Consider the following 21,719-nt stretch of genomic DNA (forward strand, 5'->3'; position numbering starts at 1 on the left):
TCCCTCAGCTGCATTAATCAAAAGCTAGACTCTAGAGATGTCTTTCCTATGTATTTTGGACTAAATTAAATCTTCTCTTTCAACAGCGGGCAGTGTTCCTAAACAGACATCCATTCAGAACATCCCAATGGTAAAAACAAGCAAATATGAAGTCGATAGATACACGTTATACTATTTTGGAGGAACTTTCAATTCTCTACAGCAGAGTTTTCAGATGCTGGGGAAGGGAAAATAAGCAAAGATTACCTTGTCCTCAGTCCTACCATTAGGAAATTCTGATGGATCAGAAGGACCTCTTTTAGTACTAAGCCATTTAAACAAAATCTGGAAACATTAACAATGGTCTGTATTAGAACTGTGTACAATTTCTGGATTGAGAGTGGAGGGTTGCCATCAAAGTTAATTGTTTAGATCCAAAAGGACCCGTATGTTGCACACTCTTATACTAAATGGGAGCATTCTGAAGATAAATTATGAAATGAAGATGAAATACAAGTCATGTTTCCCGTTTTCCCTACCCCCATCCAAAATACAATTTTCACATCTTGTCTGTTGGGAAGATGTAACATTTCTCATTTGGGACACTTTAAACATTTCTTGTGAAGCACAGATAAGTAATATATCATGCTTGAGGGTTACAGTTGAACAAATAATTCCTTTAAGGATTGCATGAAAACAATTAGCTTGTAAAATTACCATTAGTATTTTAATTCTAACATTAATTCTATTTTGCTCAGCAAAACCATCTAGTTTAACATAAAAAATGTAAAATAATTTTCTCTGACCCACCTTTATATCTTGTGCATAAGGCTGAACTTTGGGGCCAATCTTTTCCATAAAGGCAAGAATAAATTTTAATGCTTCTTCTCTGCATTCTCTAAACTAAAAAGAAATAATCTTGAATTAATTATATATGCAGACAAAATAAGGCTTCAAATCAGCCTTATGAAATGAACATATAAAAGTTATGGACCCAGAACACCTACTTGCTGGTCACAAACAACATTGAAGCAGCAATTCAAATTGCTTCCAACATAACAAAATGTAATTGATTTGTCTACAAGTAATTTTACTCAGCAAGGCTATACTATTTACAAACCAGTTTCATCTAGATTTTCAACTTACCTCCTCAACACCCAGCGACTTATGGATAAATGATAATAGTCCGTTTTCTTTAGAAAACACCAGTGAAATCTGCAAGGCTGATGGAAACACAAATACAGATTAATATTTAATTAAATTAATGATTTATTTCCAAATACAGGGTTACACAATATAATACTATCCCTATGCACAGAACAAAGAATAGCACATTCAGGAAATCCATGAAATAGTGGGAACCAGGATTATGCTCCTGACCCTCACCGAGGCAGGTAAAATCTAAATGTAGTCTAACATACAAGTTAATTTCAAACCTTGCTTGGGTTTGTGCATCATGCTAATCTAAATAGTGGGGAATCTGCTACCACTGGGATATGTGTAACTTTTCTCAGCTTTCCTCACTATTAGCCACTGGCCCTGTTCAAAGCTATAGTTCAGCAACATGTATATTATGTTTTAACCATGGTTTACTGAATAATCTACAATGCCTGATTCACACAATACCCTAAGACAAAAGAGATTTTAATGATCACAGATTTAATACATCAGCAATAACAAAATCACATAATGGCTTAACATGTGAGAAACCAAATACATCATGTAGAGTCAGTTCGGTGTAGTGGCTAAGGTGCTTGGCTAGAAACCAGGTACATGTAAGAGGCAGAACCTTCTTGGTGGTCATCCTAATGCTGTAGGCCACGGCGACTTCATTCCCCACCGCAATTCAAGCAAGTCATGAAACCCATCCTCTATTCCACTTGGAGCCCAAAACAGCTTACATGGGTTCCTCCACTTTGTCCTCCACTCATTTCATTCTCACAAAGTCTAAGACAAATTAGACTGAGAAACAGCAAGACTTGAGAAGCAACTAGTCAAGTCCATGGTTGGCTAAGTGGGATCTTTCCAAACACAGTCCAACATTCTAACCCAGTGTTTCTCAATCTGAGCAAGTTTAAGACCCATGGACTTCAACTCCCAGAATTCCCCAGCCAGCATGCTGGCTGGGGAATTCTGGGAGTTGAACTCCACGGGTCTTAAACTTGCTCAGATTGAGACACACTGTTCTAACCCTTAGGCTACACTGGGTTTCCCTGCTGTTGCTGCTGAGACCAAAAGCTGTTTCCAGCGGCTTTATCAAAAGATGCCAAGACTACTATAGCTTTTTGTATATTGCTTTGCAAGAACTTAGCCCTGAGAAACAGCTTCACATAAATAAATGTCCTTTTTTTTTTTTTTAAAGAATACTCTCACAAAACGATGTAATAACAGCATGGTAACAACAAGGACGACTCAGTCCTCCTGCACAACTCATTCACTCAGAAGGCTGAAACCAAGCAGAGTTACTCCGTGTTTCGTGTGTCTGCGAATGCAGGAGCGTGCAATTCTAACTCTACCTACATCCGAGGAAACTTGCACCACGCAGGGCCGCGCGTCTACCGTCCTGTATGCAGTTTTGTTTCACCGTCTGTTTTACTAAATTAAGGACAACTGAACCCGGAGCAAACATTCATCCGACTGGATAGAACAGCTACAACCTTCCGCAGGAAGGCTCGCTGAACAAGCAACGCACCGGGCTGTTTGCTCCCCGTGCGCCCGAGAGCGGAGAAGCGCATCGCCTGCGTGTGCGCCCCAAAGCCCTACATCCATTTGCTCACGCACCGAAGTCCGTCTGTTTTTTTAAAGGAGTACCTCACCGAGACCTCAGGTCACGGCTTGATAAACTGTTTACACACCCAGGAGGTCGTCTCCACTGCTGAGGACGCACGACTCCGCTACGGAGCGAATCAGGCTGTGGCCATGGAGAGCTGCGCTGCCGGGGTCTGCGCTCCGAAGAGTGTCGTGCAGCTGGAAAAGGTAGCCCTGCAACCCCCCACCAGGCACCGCAAGAGAGGGCGCCATACCGCCCGCCTCTGCAAGAGCAGGCCCCGGGGCAGGCGGGAAGTGGGTCGGAATGGGCCAAACCAAACCCGACGGGGGAGGAGCGAAATAGAAACGCCCAAGGAAGAAACCAACCCACTCAGGAGGAAGGAAGCATCACGGGATTGGCTCTAGCAAAAGGAAGCAGCGAGCATATTATTGCTAGGTTAAACCATTGCCGCCTGGAAGCGGGGGAGAATCCGGGCTAAGATTAGGGGACGCGGAAAAGCGACACTCTTACTCGCTTGCTCCAAACATCCGTCGGGATACTGAATTAGCCTATAACGTAAGACACCCCCCCTTCAAATTAATTGGCTATTCCTCATCTGAATAGCCGGGAGACTCTCTGAGATATGGGCGGTACTATTTGGATATAGAGGGAACTTAACATAGAAGAAAAGTACTTGGAAGCGTACGGGAGCTTATGATTTGGTCAGCAGCCCCTTGCACCAAGCCGACAAATGTCCTTTCATTGTTTCATGCACCACACACAGAGACACCACTTCAAATATTAAGCTCGTAAGAGGGATGAGGTTATTAGCTACCCCCCTTTCCTGCAGACGTGGTTTCTTCCGCTTTGCAATTGGTAGGAAAGCCCGCGAAAACGCGCGGTCACCTGATCGCATTTGGCGCGGAATTTTTCTTTACGACAAGCTGCTTTGGGGAAAAGGGACCGAAAGTTCGAGCCGCGCGAAGAGGATTGGGCTGGTTTGTACAAAGGTCGCGCGATGGGCTTGGGGTGCGGCTAACGGAGCAGGTCTGTGGACTGCAACTGATTCTTGCTGCCTTTTAGTACGATGCTCCTCGTTAGCTGTGCTTTCCCTTCCTCTTTCCTTTAGGATTCGCCCAGTCATGTCCTCGCCAGCATCGACTCCGAGTCGCCGAGGCAAAAAACGGCGTAAAGGGGAAGCCGCTCCAACTGGCGGGAACGCTAATGCCCCTACCCGTAAGTTGCTGTTCCCCGAGCGCTAAATGGAGACGGCTCTGCTTGGTAACCTTCCTTTCTCCGAGTCAGAGTGATCGGTTGGATGTGATCTCTTGAATCCTGCAGCCTGGCTAAGTGATCAGTCCAAACGTTAGGAATCCATACCTCTTGTAGCGCGGCTTGACCTAGGATGTGCTAAATCTGTCTCACGTGCGTAGTAATATTCACCCAAAGTTAAATAATAGATGGAGCAGAGACAGGTTTTCCTATCTTTATTTCCTCTTTTCCAATAGTAATTGCTTGAATAATGAAAAGCATTCACTTACTGCTATGCCAGTGAACTGTTTTACATCCCATACATATCCTCAGTTTAGTTAAAATGAAGTCCCATTACACGCTGCACAGGTATTAAGGGAAGTAGGAGCTAGAGACTGTTAAATTGCCTGCGTAATCTGTGATTGGATGATGCCTATGCCAAGGAGAAGCAGCTTTCTATAACAGATATATTAGTCATCAATTCAGCTAGCAGGTTAGTAGCAAGGAATTGTGAAATTAAAGTCCAAAATAATAGAAGAGCCCCAGGTTTATCTATTCCAGTTCAGTGGTATAAAATACAATTTATATTCTTGCGCATCCTGTTTTTTTTTTTTTTTTTTTTTTGATAAGCCTAAATATGAAATACTTCCAGGTCAGTAATTAGGATTAAGTTGTCTCTGTTTGGGAGATATAAGTTACTGTTATATCAAAATATGAGAAGTCAGCTTTTAATAAAATGGAAATACAGGTGAAACTCGAAAAATTGGTATAATTGTGATGATTATGGCGTACAGCTTATGAAAACCCCAAATTCACAATCTCAGAAAATTAGAATATTACATGACATCAATAACACAAGGATTGGAAATAGAACAATATCGGACCTCTGCAAAGTATAAGCATGCATATGTACTCAGTACTTGGTCTGGGGCCCTTTTGCAGCAATGACTGCTGCAATGTGGCATGGCATGGATGCTATCAGCCTGTGGCACTGCTGAGGTGTTATGGAAGACCAGGATGCTTCAATAGCAGCCTTCAGCTCCGCTGCATTGTTCGGTCTCATGTCCCTCATCTTTCTCTTGGCAATGCCCCATAGATTCTCTATGGGGTTCAGGTCAGGTGAGTTTGCTGGCCAATCAAGCACAGTAATCCCATGGTCACTGAACCAGGTTTTGGTACTTCTGGCAGTGTGGGCAGGTGCCAAGTCCTGCTGGAAAATGAAGTCAGCATCCCCATAAAGCTCGTCTGCGGAAGGAAGCGCAAAGTGCTCCAAAATCTCCTGGTAGACGGCTGCGTTGACCCTGGACTTAATGAAGCACAGTGGACCAACACCAGCAGATGACATGGCTCCCCAAATCAACACAGACTGTGGAAACTTCACACTGGACTTCAAGCATCGTGCATTGTGTTCCTCTCCATTCTTCCTCCAGACTCTGGGTCCTTGGTTCCCAAATGAGATGCAAAAGTTGCTCTCATCAGAAAAGAGGACTTTGGACCACTGGGCAACAGACCAGTTCTTTTTTCTGTAGCCCAGGTAAGACGCTTCTGATGTTGTTTGTTGTTCAGGAGCGGCTTGACGAGGAATACGACATTTGAAGCCCATGTCCAGGATCCGTCTGTGTGTGGTGGCTCTTGATGCACTAACTCCAGCCTCAGTCCACTCCTTGTGAAAGTCCCCAACACTTTTCCTGACAATCCTCTCCAGGCTGCGGTCATCCCTGCTGCTTGTGCACCTTTTTCGTCCACACTTTTCCCTTCCACATAACCTTCTAGTGATGTGCTTTGATACAGCACTTTGGGAACATCCAACTTCTTTTGCAATTACCTTTTGGGGCTTTCCCTCCTTATGGAGGGTGTCAATGATGGCTTTCTGCACAACTGTCAGGTCAGCAGTCTTTCCCATGCTTGTGATTCCTACTGAACCAGCCTGAGAGACCATTTAAAGGCTCAGGAACCCCTTGCAGGTGTTATGGATTCATTAGCTGATTAGAGTGGGACACTTTGAGCCTAGAATATTGAACCTTTTCACACTATTCTAATTTTCTGAGATTGTGAATTTGGGGTTTTCATAAGCTGTACGCCATAATCATCACAATTATACCAAAGTAAGGCTTGACATATCTCGCTTTGCATGTAATGCGTCTATCTCATATGTTGGTTTCACCTTTTGAGTTGCCTTACTGACATAAATGAACATTTGCACGATATTCTAATTTTTCGAGTTTCACCTGTACATGGACTGTTTTCTATAATGTTTTAATAATTATTTAGGAAAAAAATAAAGATCTGTATTTTATTAGCTTCAAACATGAGGTATATACAATTATAATGTTTCCTTACAGTGTTTCTTTCTTGTTGCAGCTGTTTCTGAATCTATAGGGTCCATTCCATCACAGCGAAGTCGTCTGGATGACTCTACAGGAGACTTGCAACCAATGCCAACTTCTCCACCAATTGACATACAAAGCCCAAATGTTCAGGATGCTCTGTTTTCCAGTCCACCACAATTCCAAAATTCAGGTATCTTTAACTTGAGATGTCAGTAATTACATTAAACTACTAGGATTTTTTAAATTATTATTTGTCAAATAGCTTTGAGATGCACAGTGAAGTTTTGTTTTAGATTTTTTATCCCACCTTTATTATTTTTTTTATAAATAACTCAAGGCAGTGAACATACCTAATACTCCTTCTTCCTCTTATTTTCCTCACAACAACCCAGTGAGGTGGGTTGGGCTGAGAGAGAGTGACTGGCCCAAAGTCACCCAGCCAGCTTTCATGCGTAAGGCAGGACTAGAACTCAGTCTCCCACTTTCTAGCCTGGTGCCTTAACCACTAGACCAAACTGGCTCTCTTTTTATTTTTTCTAACATAATTTGTCTAACTTTATAAATTCTAATTGATGCTCCTCAGTCATCAATAAAAGAAGAATACTAATACAAATACAGAATAAAAAGGAAAAGATGTACAATCCTAAATTTTGGGCATCAAATTCTCATTTATTTCATTATGAAATATTTCAGCACATGCTTAACCCATAAAAATACATAATTTTGAATACAGTGGTACCTCGAGTTACGAACGCCTCTGCTTATGGATTTTTTGTGTTACGACCAGCTCTGGCCCCAAAAATTTACCTCGTGTTGCGAACCACCTTGAGTTACGAACCGGATCCGTGGCCATTTTCCCTCCCGTGACTCGTGGTCCGCGGCCATTTCCCGCCCCTGACACGTGGTCCGCGGCCATTTTTCTGCGCCTGACACGTGGCCCGTGGCCATTTTTCCGCCTGACTCTCCCTCCAAGCAATAGCCGCCTCCCTGTCCTCCACGCCAGAACGGATTAACGGTAATTACATTGAACCTTATGGGAAAATTTGCCTCGTGTTGCGACCAATTCGAGTTGCAACCAGAGTCACGGAACGGATTAAATTCATAACTCGAGGTACGACTGTATATAACTTCCAAAATAACGTGATACTGTATTTCAATATGTTCATATTAGCCATACGTACCATGCAAAATAGTAACAAGTAGATCTAATTAATTAACATATATATGTACATTTTAATTTTTGTGCATTGTCTGCCTTAATAGCAGACTTGGATAGTATTTGTGTACAAAACTTACCGTTCTGGGGATGAAACATTCTGATGTTTCCTGGTTCAGTTTCTCTGGGAGCTCACCAGTTTTGCCAGTCTGGGAGAAAAATAGAATGGTTTAACCCAGACCATTGGTGGATTTTGTGTGCCCATGTCAGATAACTATGTTAAGTAGTGATCCCAGGACATGGTAATATTACAGGTCATTATCAAATCACTCCAGAATATATTTTTCTGATGTCTTATGGTTGTTCCTTATATTTCAGAGGTTCAATGCATTGTCTTTTTGATGTGGAAATAATTCATTTTTGGAGCCCATATCCCAGCTTCTAGATTTTGTTGATTTTAAAGCAGGCTGGGTTTTTTGGGGTACCAGGGTGTGTGACATATTGGGAAGTTGTCAGTGCACCTCTTCGAAAGGAAGTGATGCAGTGTTGAAAGAAGCTGTAGTGTACCCCCTTCTCAAGAAATCTTCCTTGGATCCATCTGAATTTAATAATTATCATGCTGTTTCTAACCTTTCCATTTGGGAGAAGGTTATTGAGACAGTGGGCAGTATATTCTCCAGAGAACCCTAGATTTTTTGGATCCTTTTCAGCCAGGGTTTAGACCTGGGCATGGGACAGAAATACCATTTGTTGCTCTGTCAGTAGCCTTTATCAGGATTGGGATGGAGGGTAATACATCCCTCCTGGCTCCCTTAGACTTCTTGGTGGCATTTAGTTCCACTGACCATGGTATTGTTCTGGACCATCTGCAAGGACTGGAGGCCCTGTTTTGCTGTGATTCCACTCCTTAGTGGGTGAATCCAGTCAGTGGTGACATGGAATGAGAGATTGACCTGGTGATTGCTCCCTTGTGGATTGCCCCCAAAATTGGTTCTTTATCCCTTGTTCTTTAATGTTTACAGGAAGCTACAGGTGGTCCTCGTTTAATGACCACTCATTCAGCAATCATTCAAACTTGCGAAGGCACTCAGTGAGTAGTAGTTACAACCAGTCCTTGGAGTTCTGGCTATTGCAATGCCCCTGCAGTCACATGATCGCAATTTCTGACATTCCTTGCTGGCTTCCCACAAGCAAAGTAAATGGGGAAGCCGGCAGGAAGTTGGATGTTGCAGTGATGTGAGGTCCTCACTTAATGACCCACATGGTCCTTGCTTAATGAGAGCAACCAGAACTACTGTTGCTAAGCAACACAGTCATGTGATGTCCTTTATAGTCATGTCAGTTGGCAATGGCAATTCCGACCCAAATGCCGTTATAAACTGAGGGCTACCTGTATTGGGAAAGGTAGTCAATTCAGGGTGCAATATCATAAATACATTGATGATATTCAATTATATATTGCTACCCCAGATGTGTGCAGGAGATGCTGTCAGTGTCTTGACCTGGGAGCTGGTGGCAGGCAGGTTCTGGATAGGTTGAAACAGACTGAAGTTTTTATTTTTTATGTTGCAATTTTTAATTTTAATTTAATTTTAATTAATTTAATTTTTATTTTATTTTAATTTATTAAAATTTTTAATTTTAATCGTGTTAATTGGCATATGGTTATTGTTACCTACCAAGTGTCTGTTGATAGTGGAGGATATAACTCTAATAAATAAAGTAGTTTTGTGGGATTATGTAGAGTTTATATTGGCAGGAAATGAAATAAATTATCAAGCCTGTATTTAAAAAATAGTAACCTATGTTACAAACTTTCCTCTCTAATTTAACAGTTCCTATAGACTTTGATATTAGTTCACCTCTGACGTATGGCACACCTAGCTCTAGAATAGAAGGAACACCAAGGAGTGGTGCACGAGGGACTCCAATTCGACAACGGGTTGATCTTGGCTCTGTCCGCAAAACCAGGCAGGTGGATCTACATTCTGATATGGTAAGCTTTTTCATATATTTCAGGAGGTACACGTTTGCATAAAGTTCAACTCTACATGTATTGAAAAAGGTACAGCCACTGAATTCAGTGGCATTCTCCTGGATAAATGAATGTAGAATTGTAGCCTTTTATTTTATATTGATAAGTTCTTCTTTTACTTAGCCTGCAACAGATGATGCAATGGCAAGTGAACAGTCTCTTGGACAAAAGCTTGTGATTTGGGGAACGGATGTCAATGTATCCTCATGTAAAGAAAAGTTCCAGGTAAGTAGTTACATTTTATCATTGTGAATAGTTTAATAATGTTGCATCACAATTTGATCTGAAATTATGGTAATAAACATGAAGTCCAAACATGCAGTATGCATGAGAAGCTTTTCTCTCGATAAATTTGTCTAATGCTTCTAGGTATTTATATTTAATTGTTGTACTTTCTTGCGATTACATAAAATCAATAGTATTTGTGAAAACGCATTTGGGTTGAGGACCATCATCACATTTTTTATCCTGTTGTGATTTTGCTGGTCAAGTCCAGGCACTGAAGCTGAATTCTCTTGTTTTCAAATATTCAGAGGTTTCTTCAGCGTTTTATTGATCCAACAGCTAAGGAAGAAGAAAACATTGGCTTGGATCTTAATGAACCTTTATACATGCAGCGACTAGAAGAGGTATATTGCAGTACCATTATTTAAATTAGGCTTGTGTTGGAAGATTTGCATGCTAATTGTCAATCTTTGTTCACCTTGCAGATAAACCTAATTGGGGAACCATTTCTGAATGTAAACTGTGATCATCTAAAATCATTTGATGAAAATCTTTACAGACAGCTGATGTGCTATCCTCAGGTAATACAGTCATTTTTAGTGCAAGAACAGTCTTAGCCAAAATATAGTTTAACTCAGTTTGGACTTATTGCCTTGGATGTGCATTAATGTGCATGATAAAGATATTGTAGAAATTCTAAGGTTTCTTGTGATAAGGAATTACTCAGCTGCTTATTTTAATGAACAGCCATTTTTGTTTGAAAATTTTATTGAATGTAGTCAAATCATTTGAGTCTTTGCTATATAGTTATTAGATTTAGAGGCTGCCTGACTCCAGAACGACTCTGGGCAGCTGACATTATTTTTTTTAAAAGAAATAAATAAAAAGAAAATCCTATGTGTCCAGACAAACCACACTCTAATATATAGCTACTGCTTGAGACATGCCCCCCCCCCAGTGTTTTAAAGCAAATATATCATTAATAAAGTGAGTTCTGAACCTATCTAGTATACAGTTGGGTTGAATGAGTTCTTTTTTATGGGAAAGATGTGCTAGTGCTGAAGAATATTAATATGTACTTTTGATTTATTTTTAACTCGTGTAGGAAGTAATCCCAACATTTGATATGGGTGTTAATGAAATATTCTTTGATCGTTACCCTGATTCCATACTGGAACATCAAATTCAAGTTAGGCCATACAATGCATTAAAGACAAGAAGCATGAGGAGTCTGAACCCTGAAGGTAAGTTGCTTTGATACAAATACTGTATTTGTATATTATCATAGAAATATAAATGTCTTGAGATGCCAATGAGTTTTAGTCCTATTTTGTCACTATTATGTAATTTAATTTAGCAAATACATTTGCTTCAAGGGAAGAAGCAAACTAACCTTACCATTTGGGAAATTACTTCCTAATGTATTAGCAACTGGTTGAAGTAGAATAATTTACCTTATATATAGATGTATAATTCCACAATGAATATTGTGGATGTATCTTATGTTACAAGCTTATTTGGGATATGTTTGGAGATGCCAGATACCATTTATAGTGATGCAATTATTTACATTATGATTAACTATATGTTTTTAAAAATGCATTTTTTAAATTAGATATTGATCAGCTTATCACAATAAACGGCATGGTGATCAGAACATCCCAGTTAATTCCGGAAATGCAAGAAGCTTTCTTCAAATGTCAGGTCTGTGGATTCACAACAAGAGTTGAGATTGATCGTGGCAGGATTGCTGAACCTTCAGCATGTAAGAATTGTAACACCACACATAGTATGAATTTGATTCACAATCGCTCTCTGTTCTCGGATAAACAGATGGTACGTTGCTCTTATCTTTGGTTATAAAAATTCTGACATTGTTCAAAAATTACTACCTGTACCTTTTAAAACTATTAAAATAATTTCCATTAGCTTTCATTCCACATTTATAGTGATTTGCAAATGTTCATTCCTTGGGCTGTATGCTAATTGGGCTTGCAATTAAGCAGTTACTTTTATACTGTGAACTGTAGTTACACCTTCTTTAAAAATCCTACTTTCTTGACCTATCCAAAGCTGAATTAACCGAATCCTATCTACTATATTAAGAGCAATGCAGCCTAGGAAAACAACTTTCTTTTTGCTCTTAATAGTTTTGTCTGAAGAAAAATAAATATTTTGGAATTATCTAGTATGATAGAAAAATATATTCTGTTCCACTGGTTTTCTGTCAGATCAAACTACAGGAATCTCCAGAAGATATGCCAGCTGGTCAGACACCATACACTATTATTCTTTTTGCTCACAATGATCTAGTGGATAAAGTTCAGCCTGGAGACAGAGTTAATATTACTGGTAAGAGAAAAGATTCTTTTTTTTTTTTTTTTTTTTTTGCCGGGGTGGGCAACAATAAAAACATGCCAAGGACTTCAGTGACAGCAGCTGAGGGAGGAAAGAGAAGGTACTGGGAAGAGCTGGGGGATGGGCAGCCTGGAGGACATGATGTGCTGCAAGCTATTGGAGAGGAAGAAGGGGCAGTGCCCACCAGGATTCCTCAGATTTTGTTTCACCTGAATAACAGAAACATTCCCTGATTTGTTTTTGCTGAAACTGTGGCATATCCGAAACAGTTTTGCAGAACTTCCAAAACACAGTGACTTGTTCCAGGTTCAGAACAATTTTTCTATTTTGTGTATACCCCTAATTTATTCATTTCACAGATCCAAGAATGATGGAGGTTATTTTGGACCTGTTACCTTTCTATTGCTCAATAAAATAATTCCACATGTTGATTGCTTATTATAATATATGCTGTCCTGTATGAAAAACATAACCAATGAAGTGGATATGTTTATTTGTTACCTATTACTTAAGATAATATGTTCTATATATAATTGTATTGTGCAGTAACATTACTATTAGTTATCCAATTGTGACTCCATAATCTAGCCCAAGTAGACAGCTATTTGATTAATATTTTAAGAAAATGAACTGTATGATACATTATATATAGTAAATCTAGTGGTTTTATTTTTGATCAGGAATCTACAGAGCAGTTCCTGTTCGTGTCATCCCAAGAATGAGCAGTGTAAGGTCTGTCTATAAGACTCACATTGATGTTATTCATTACTGCAAAACTGATTCAAAACGTCTCCATGGACTTGAAGAAGGAACAGAACAGAAAATGTTTACAGAAGAACGTGAAAAAATGCTTCAAGTGCTTTCTCAAAAACCAGATATTTATGACAGACTTTCTTCAGCTCTTGCTCCAAGTATATATGAGCATGAAGACATTAAAAAGGTAAGCAAAACTTAAAATTATACATGAGTAGCTGAACCAGATGCCACGTTGATGAAAGACATCGACATGCATTCCAAAACAGTCAAATTATGAAAAATAAATTAATAAAGATCAACAGTGAGTAAAGTTGGCTTACACTACATAAACCATGGTGGTTTAAAATCTCAAACATTGAAATTAGGTGCAAGTATAGAAAGTGAATTTCACTTAAGACATTTAGATTGCATTTTGTGTACTATAATTATATCTGGTTTACTATAGATGAAAATCTGTTTCAGTTATACTGATGGTTCAGTGGAAATTAATGGGGGTGCTTCATTTTGGGAATATATAAAATAAGATCGTAATTCGTAATTTGACACAAAACAGAATATAAAATATTTAACTTGGAAATAAACTTAACTAGGTAATATCTATTTCAAAAATAAGGAAACTGCCTGAGGAATTGTCCTGTCTTGTTAGATGTTTTTAATACTATCTTAAATTGCCCCATAGCAAAATTTTAAAAATCCATCTTAAACTAATTAAAAATTTGTGATTTGGAGGTTTAACCAGATTTTTGGGGTATTTTTTAAAAGGCTTGTAAATGAGATGACAATAAGATATGTCTGTATAAGCAGCATGCAAGGAGCTTTTCTGAGAAGTAATGCCAGAAAAATCATTGACAATGAAATTATTTTGCAGGGCATTCTTCTTCAGCTATTTGGAGGTTCAAGAAAAGATTTCAGCCACACTGGCAGAGGTAATTTCCGGGCTGAGATTAACATTCTGCTTTGTGGAGATCCTGGCACTAGCAAGTCACAGTTGCTTCAGTATGTTTATAACCTGGTTCCAAGAGGGCAGTATACATCTGGAAAAGGTTCTAGCGCTGTTGGTCTTACAGCATACATAATGAAGGATCCTGAAACAAGACAGCTAGTTCTACAGACTGGAGCTTTGGTTCTCAGTGATAATGGGATTTGCTGTATTGATGAGTTTGATAAAATGAATGAAAGTACAAGATCAGTGCTTCATGAAGTTATGGAACAACAAACACTCTCTATTGCCAAGGTAAGCTCTTAAAAAAATATCTGCAGCTACTTTTTTTTAATTCTGGTCATTTATATTGTTCCCTCTATATCTGGCCTCCAGATGTGAGTGCAGATACTTCTATAACTCAAATTGAATCATTCATGCCAAATAGGATAAGACAAATAACCAGGCATGACAGAGCTCAAGCTTTGCAGAACAAAAAAAAATTAAATGTTATGACGGAGGAAAAGCCAAAATGCTTTTGTTTATGGGCATGATAAGAGAAAGATTGAGTATCCTGAGAAAGGTGTGACTGACTGGAGAAACAATAAATATTTGCATTTCCTACTGTCATATTTTGTTTCTGGTCACACAGAATGATTGAGAAATAGTTCATTTACACAATTTTTATAAAAGGGCAAAATGTATGAGAACTTTTTGCTGCAGCTTTCATGTAAAATAGATCCAGAACTGTAAGAGAATCTCAAATCTTTTCTTCCTAACAGGCTGGAATTATTTGCCAGCTGAATGCTCGTACTTCCATTTTGGCAGCTGCTAACCCAATAGAATCCCAGTGGAATCCAAAGAAAACTACAATTGAAAATATTCAGCTCCCCCACACGTTGTTGTCCAGGTATAGTCTGAAATATATGCACTATAGTTGCTACCAGTTATTTTTGTATAAAATTACTCTTTTCTCTTCTGAAGATTGTTTTTCATTACTTACTAGGCTGTACAGTACTTTGGATTTAAAGGCAAAACAGTGCATTGGAGTATAAGGGAATACTCATAGAGCACTTGTTTGTAACTCTTTAAAGCTACTGTATCTTTTCCTGGGATTGTGCAATTGCTGACCCAAGATGGGAGGAGGATGACACTGTTGTTAAGCTCAGATGATGGGAACCTTTTTCACTGACCTTTCTATATTGCTTTCTTAATATACTCCAATAGGAGGCATTTTGAAGGCTATAGGGGACAATTGGTTTTTCTTTAAAACTGATATCTCTTTATATATACGGATAATAATTGATGGTTTTTCTTTGGGCTTGTGGCTCACCAAATTCTAAACTGTAATGTTTTACAATATTCAGATCTGAAGCAGGCAAGAATGCTTCAAATCTGGTATGGTCGCCCTCTTACTACCCGTAGCTACTCCTTAAAGAAGCCATGCCTTTTCCTGGAGCAGAGGAAAATTTATATATTTAATTTAAGGAGGCAGCAATAGGGTATATGCCACTACTAGACCTCAGATTTGTAGCTTATGGGAATTCTAGTGTGTCCTTAATCAAAGAAGTTCACTGGGTGGCTTGAGCAATCACTCCTATCTCAGCCCAACCTACCTTAACAAGGAGTTGGTTGTGGGAAAAAATAGGAGGGAGTATTATATATGTCGTCTTGTGCTCCCATATGAAAGGCAGGATAGAAATCAAATAAATGAATATATGCCATAACACAAGAACAAAATTCTAACTTCCAGAATTTACTGGATGAAATTTGCATTCCAGAAGCTAATAAAATGATTCAATTTTTTATAACTTGGAATTAATGCTGTCATTACTCAAGAAGCAATCATATTAATGGTGGAAAAATTATTCATATTACCTTATTCCAAATAGATTTGATCTCATTTTCCTTATGCTGGATCCTCGTGATGAAACGTATGATAGACGTTTGGCTCATCATTTGGTTTCATTATACTACCAAACTGAAGAACAGGTTGAAGAGGAATACATGGATATGGCAGTACTTAGAGACTATATAGCTTATGCTCGTAATTACATCAATCCCAAACTGAGTGAAGAAGCAAGTCAATCACTCATTGAGGTACAAACACACTAAAACATTTAACTTTTGTACACTTTTTAAGTATCCATCTGTTTTTGGAGTCTAACAGAGCCACTTAAAACTCTTAATGGGAAATAAATACAATTAATTACAAAGTGACTCCTCTTTAACAAGAGTACAAAAAGGTATTTCACTTGAAAAGCATAGCTAAATACAAAAAGTAGGCATAGGGGAATTGAGCTCTTGATTAAATCCAGAGATGGGTAGAGCACCCTTGTGTAAACAGGTGATCCCATAGGAAAAAGAATTATTGTGGCATCTTCCAGAACATTGGAGTTGGAGAGAGATCACCATTTAAGTGCTCTTTAAAGTTATATGCCCTCCAAAATGAATTTATTGAATAGGCAAAGAAACATGAATTAGAACTGATTGGAGCCTTAAGTCAGTATTAATTTAAAATATAATTTCATGCATTAATCTAAGACTGCTTAGTTGAACATGTGAACTTGGGTATTGTTTTGAAGAACTCTGCCCCAAACATCATATGCATCAGCTCAACATCTTAATAGCCACACACAGACTTGGCTGTGTGCGTGGGGGGGATGGATGGACGGATAGTTAGCCTCTGCTGCAACTGTATGCATGGATGCTAGAGGGATGGAATCACAGTAATTAAGGGAATTGCTTGCCAACATGGCTCTAGCTGCATGTTCAACTAAATATTAAAAGGGGAGGACAATTGATCCCATAAATATTGAAAATTGCATGACATACTGCTATCCCCCCCGTGGCTGAGGCTAACAATTTAGCCACTGTTTGGATTAAATAGTAGAACTGGTGTTTTTAATAGTTCTATTCTCTTTCTCATTTATATCTTCTCTAAAATGTGTAATCCTTGTGCATATTATATACAAACAACACTGTAATATAATCTCATTTTCTTCTCCACTAGGCATACGTGGATATGAGGAAAGTTGGAAGTGGTAAAGGGATGGTTTCAGCATATCCTCGACAGCTAGAATCTTTGATCCGTTTGGCTGAAGCTCATGCTAAAGTACGTTTTTCTGCAAAGGTGGAAACAATAGATGTAGAAGAAGCAAAACGTCTTCACCGTGAGGCTTTAAAACAGTCTGCTACTGATCCAAGGACTGGAATTGTGGACATATCTATTCTCACAACAGGTCTTCATATAATAATACATGTTCTCTTGGTATTTGCTTAAATGTGTTGTTTAAATATTTTCACATGATAAAACTAAAAATGCTTGATGCCATAATCTGCGCAGAGTTCTCATTTGTTGTACTGGAGTGTTGTGCAGAATCCTATTTCTATGACTTGTTTCTGTTTTTGCTCTTAAAAGGGATGAGTGCCACTGCCCGTAAGCGCAAAGAAGAATTGGCTCAAGCTTTGAAGAAGCTTATTCAGTCTAAGGGTAAAACACCAGCTCTAAAATATCAACAGCTCTTTGATGATCTTCGCGCACAGTCTGAAACCGTAAGTTTGATACAGGCTTAAGAGCTCGTATACTTCGTCTACATATAACAAGGCACTTATATTTATTTTTCAATGTTTTGTCTACTTTTATTATTTCATAGCTACTGAAAAGCCATAACTACTAATTAAATATTGTGTCTTATCCTGCTATAAGAATGTATTCACATTTTTCATGAGCAGCCAGAAAATGCAAGACAGTGGTGTCTGTTTTGGTGAACACTGGCCATCCATTTTTGAGGCCATTTCGTCTGCATAAATTTGAGCACAAAAATATTTTAGAATAGCTTTTCCAGCCTGGTACTCTCTAAGAACTCTTGGATCATAATTCCACCATGGAATGTGATTTACAGTAGATTGGAGAAGGCTGTGTTACTAGGACTGATCATGTTTTTCAGAAAGTTTTATCACTAATACTTCAGGAAGTATTAAAATGTTTTAGATATCTAAATCTATTATATAAATTATAGATTGTATGTACATTTTGAATTATAGTTAAAGAATCCTGAATTCAAGATCAGTGAAGGAAAACTGATGGGATAAAGCAACGCTTGCTGATATTATGCAGGTTAATTAAAACTCATATTTGTTCTTTTTTTTTTCTTTAAGGCTATCACTAAGGAAATGTTTGAAGAAGCACTTCATGCACTGGCTGATGATGATTTCTTGACTGTGACAGGGAGGACTGTGAGACTGCTTTAAATCAATCACCATTTTGACAGTAATTTAACGATACTGTTTGTTAACAGAGGCTTTTAGCATCACCACTTAACATTAATGCCAAATGTTTAATTTTTAAAAACTGTAAATACTTAAAGCATAGTGGATTGTATCTTCACGAACACACTTCCTTAGGATTTTAAACTGAGTAAATTCTATACATTTAAACACCATGGATAGTGGTTTAATGCAAATGGAAATTCAAAGATTGTTGGAAGTAATGCTACAGTCATTATTATATAAAGCTTTTTAAATGCTGTTATAATAAAAATACAATCAGTCACAACAAACTTCAAGTAATTGTGTCTGGCTGATTTTTTGTACTTAATTTCATGTTTAGAAAACAAACAATTCAGGTGGAAGACTGGGCAGGCGACTCTTGCCACCTTTCTTAAAGCTTCATGTGTATACAGGACAAACCTTCATTTTTAACTGTTTTAATTTTCCATCCTCTCAAATATTTATAAGCTCATTACCTTTGCATGATATAGCAATGTCATTTACTGTGCTTTAATAGTTAGGCTTGATAGCCCTCACAAACTATTATTGTCCTGAACCATTATGATACAACACCAACATATGAAAGATAACTTAATGGAGTCCTTGGTGCTCCCTGAGCTTGGTTGTTTGCTTGCAGTGCTGTTGATGTTACCTAGTTGGGTAACGAAACATCTGCAAGCAAACAACCAAGCTCAAAAAACACCAAGGACTCCAAAGTTCAACCCTGAGCTACATATATTCTCTTCTATTGGAGATAACTTAATATTTTGAGGAGCAAATTAGTTTTCTGCCTTTTGGTTCCTCCAAAAAACATTTGTTCTGATTATAGAAAAGGAAATGATTTTAATCTTTTTAGTATAGCAGGTTGGTATCCTACTCACCTTTATCAACAAACCATATTTAATTCAACTTCTAAGCAAGCTTATATAGTACTCTTATAAATGCTGTAGTTTATGACAGAAGTACAGGACACATACAGTATATGATATCACTGAAAGTCTTGTGATGTAGTGCTTAAAATGTTGGACTGGCACTAAATCTACCCTTAGGGGAATTCAAGTCATTCACACACATGCTCAGCCAAACCCTATTCCAAGGGTTGCTGCTGTAGAGAAAAATAGGAGGAAAGAATGCTGTATGCTGCCCCAACCTAAACAAAAGGCCAGGTATAAATCTAGCAAATAAAAGCAGTAGAAAACACCATGAGATACAGAGTTCACTTGACTTCTGGGGCTGCCAAAAGCAGTTTTTTTTAGCTGAGAAATTGACAATGTGTAAGGCATTTAATGATTTGACCTTGGTGATACTTTCTGCAAATAACTTGTGACCTCTGCCACCAATCAGAAGTGATAAAGTATTCCTGACAAATACAGATATTAGCAGTGTGACTTGTTTAAAAAAACTAAACAATTACATTAACAATGGATTATTTAGTAATCTCCATTGTACCCCTAAAATGCATAAGAAAAATCCAATGATAAATGAAATTATATAATTGAATGAATATATATAACAAAAAGCAAATCTGATCCAAAACCATCAAAAATGGTTTTAAAATTTTCTAAGGAGGGTAGTTCAAGAATTTTAATTACTTTTGTTGGAATGTGGTATCATTTCTTCATTGATGGTTTGAGGCTGCAGCTCCAATAAGTTATTAGCTATGAAAACCAAATGACCAGAATTCATTCAAAACAAAATTAATATGCCAGTGTAATGCATACAAGTATTCATCCAAACAAGAGAAAAGAATTGGTCCCAGCAAATCTTACAGAATGAAAATAAAACTTTGGTGGGGGGGGGAGACTTAGACAAAAAATAGGAACTAGCACAGAGGCTTTGAAACTTGAGTCAGAGCCATACAACGTGTTAACCACTGAAAAATCTGCTCCTAACAATCGCTAATATGTCAGTTCATAAAGGAGCCCTAAGCTGACTATGATAATTTAGCCCAACATGTTGTATGAACACAGCCTGTTTATGCTTCAGTATGTCATGTACAGACAGGGGAATTGTATAATTGGGTAAACATTCAAGTCAAGAATGGAAAAGGAAGTATTTCAATGTCTTCTCTTTCCAAGCATTTGGGAATCAAAGGTCAGTACTAGCACCTGGAAATAAACAACCCTTTTAAATTAAAAGAAAAATATTGTAGAGATCAAAGAGGATAACCTTGACAGAGAGAGGGAAGATGCATTACCAAGGTGATGAGCAGATAAACACCGCAGAAGCCTAGACGAGGGGGGAGGGGTCCAAAAGCATCTCAGACAGACACCCTCCGAAATTCCCACGAAGATAAAAGAGGAAGAGAAGCATATTCACATTACAAGATTCTGTTGCTGTAGCCAATCTTAAATAGTTTTAGGCACACCTGACATTTGTTCCTTGGTTTGGTCTGCCTCATAGGGCTGACAAATACCCATACAAACAATTTCAAATTACAGCTGTTTTTAGTCCCTATGATAAAATGATGACCAACTGGATTCATCATCAGTAATACTAATCAGATGGGGACTTGCTGTTAAACTTCTTTGTGACCATTTCAACATAGAGAAGTAGACAGATGATAGAATTTGATATTTCTCACCTATTCATTGTACGTTTGGAGGGAAGGCATCCTAAATAAAAGGTAAGGTGGGTGTGGAACAGAAATTGTCAACCTTTTTCAGCTCTTTGGCACATCTGGAATTTTAAGAACATGGGCAAAATGGCAATCAGAAGCCTTACCCCTCTCAAAATGACTATCTTAGGGAACACAACTGGTTACAAAACATTTTATTTGTCGTCCCCATTCCCCTTCTGCAGGACACTCCTACTATCTGCTTTCTTTCATCCCTTTTCTGGGCGTGCTGGGCTGCACATGGCATTTATTTTTATTTTCTAAGGAAAACTTACAGGGCTTTACTATTTTGACATTCTTTGAAATAAAAATTATGTGCTGATCATGGGCACCTTGCTTTGTTACATGCCCACTTCTCATTTATTTTAAGATCTCTTACATTAATGATCAGATGCTTTGTTCCTATATAAAAAAACTCAGGTACCTACAGCCTACATGCAAAACATTGTATGCCATCTGTTGAAACTTCCTGTTAGCAAGTTTTCTCATCTGTGCAACACAAAAATAACAATATTTTATACTGAAGAAAGTGAAATTTACTCTCCAAAACATCATGTTACATTGATTCTACCAAATATCAACTCTGCCTCCCATCTTTTATATAAGCCTTGTTTCTTGGTCACACTAAAAGTGACTTAATTTTGAAATAGGCTTGAATATACAAGTTATAGGACAATAGCAGTTTATAGTTTAATCAAGCCACTACTTAAACCTTGAATTGGTTTCAGTTTGCATAGCAAATAGCTCAGACTTATAATTTTTTCCCTTGGCATAAGCAGCATAAATCCATGCAGCACAACAAAACTATTTTCTAAAATAGGCTAAGAGGATTACTGTTGGACAAAATAGCATAGGTTTTATACCACTGCTGCTATTGGAAAAATATTTGTGTTTGATGTAATAATTATAACCACAAGGAGGAGATAGAGGCAAACCTGAAACTTGAATGAAGCTGAATTACAAGTCTTATTTTTTTTCCCAGTGGTGCACATAAATAAAACAATGTTAATCAGTTGTAAAAAGATTTTTAAGAAAAACATTATGCCAGGAAAAGGGACAATAAATGATTACT

General features: G+C 38.1%; 2 protein-coding genes across 5 annotated transcripts in view; one reads left to right on the top strand and one right to left on the bottom strand.

Moving 5' to 3' along the window:
- PRKDC (protein kinase, DNA-activated, catalytic subunit) overlaps window positions 1-3,065 on the bottom strand; it is a 123,408-nt gene extending 120,343 nt beyond the window's left edge. The window contains exons 1-3 of one of the 2 annotated variants that reach the window (XM_088130628.1): window positions 2,835-3,057; window positions 1,126-1,202; window positions 790-882 (exon numbers count right to left, since the gene is read on the bottom strand). In XM_088130628.1, the coding sequence (XP_087986754.1) occupies window positions 790-882; window positions 1,126-1,202; window positions 2,835-3,000 (336 nt within the window). In that variant the 5' untranslated portion in view covers window positions 3,001-3,057. Of the gene's footprint in view, window positions 1-789; window positions 883-1,125; window positions 1,203-2,834 lie in introns of both variants that reach the window. The other variant, XM_088130629.1, reaches the window with a different exon arrangement.
- On the top strand, window positions 2,831-18,318 carry MCM4 (minichromosome maintenance complex component 4). 3 transcript variants are annotated; one of them, XM_025172383.2, is made up of 17 exons: window positions 2,831-2,955; window positions 3,858-3,964; window positions 6,341-6,499; window positions 9,301-9,461; window positions 9,624-9,725; window positions 10,034-10,129; window positions 10,211-10,306; window positions 10,831-10,969; window positions 11,341-11,561; window positions 11,957-12,077; window positions 12,764-13,023; window positions 13,708-14,073; window positions 14,541-14,668; window positions 15,651-15,858; window positions 16,772-17,000; window positions 17,180-17,313; window positions 17,920-18,318. In XM_025172383.2, exons 2-17 carry the CDS (start codon window positions 3,871-3,873, stop codon window positions 18,010-18,012), a joined length of 2,607 nt encoding a protein of 868 aa, XP_025028151.1. In that variant the 5' UTR covers window positions 2,831-2,955; window positions 3,858-3,870; the 3' UTR covers window positions 18,013-18,318. The 3 variants fall into 3 exon arrangements, with proteins under 3 accessions (XP_025028151.1, XP_007437046.1, XP_025028149.1); XM_007436984.3 differs by lacking the exon at window positions 2,831-2,955 and adding an exon at window positions 3,606-3,726; XM_025172381.2 differs by lacking the exon at window positions 2,831-2,955 and adding an exon at window positions 3,641-3,738.
- The last annotated feature ends 3,401 nt before the right edge of the window (window positions 18,319-21,719 follow it).

Source organism: Python bivittatus, unplaced genomic scaffold, assembly GCF_059951505.1.
Source record: "Python bivittatus isolate LINGU-HERP-01145 unplaced genomic scaffold, Pbiv_v1 ctg000840_np1212, whole genome shotgun sequence".
NCBI lineage: Eukaryota > Metazoa > Chordata > Lepidosauria > Squamata > Pythonidae > Python > Python bivittatus.

Bases quoted from the DNA above. Each gene is read 5' to 3' on its own strand.
- MCM4 (XM_025172383.2), top strand. From the start codon at position 3,871: ATGTCCTCGCCAGCATCGACTCCGAGTCGCCGAGGCAAAAAACGGCGT. The intron at 6,500-9,300 runs GTATCTTTAACT...CTAATTTAACAG, and splicing joins ACCACAATTCCAAAATTCAG to TTCCTATAGACTTTGATATT. The intron at 15,859-16,771 runs GTACAAACACAC...CTTCTCCACTAG, and splicing joins CAAGTCAATCACTCATTGAG to GCATACGTGGATATGAGGAA.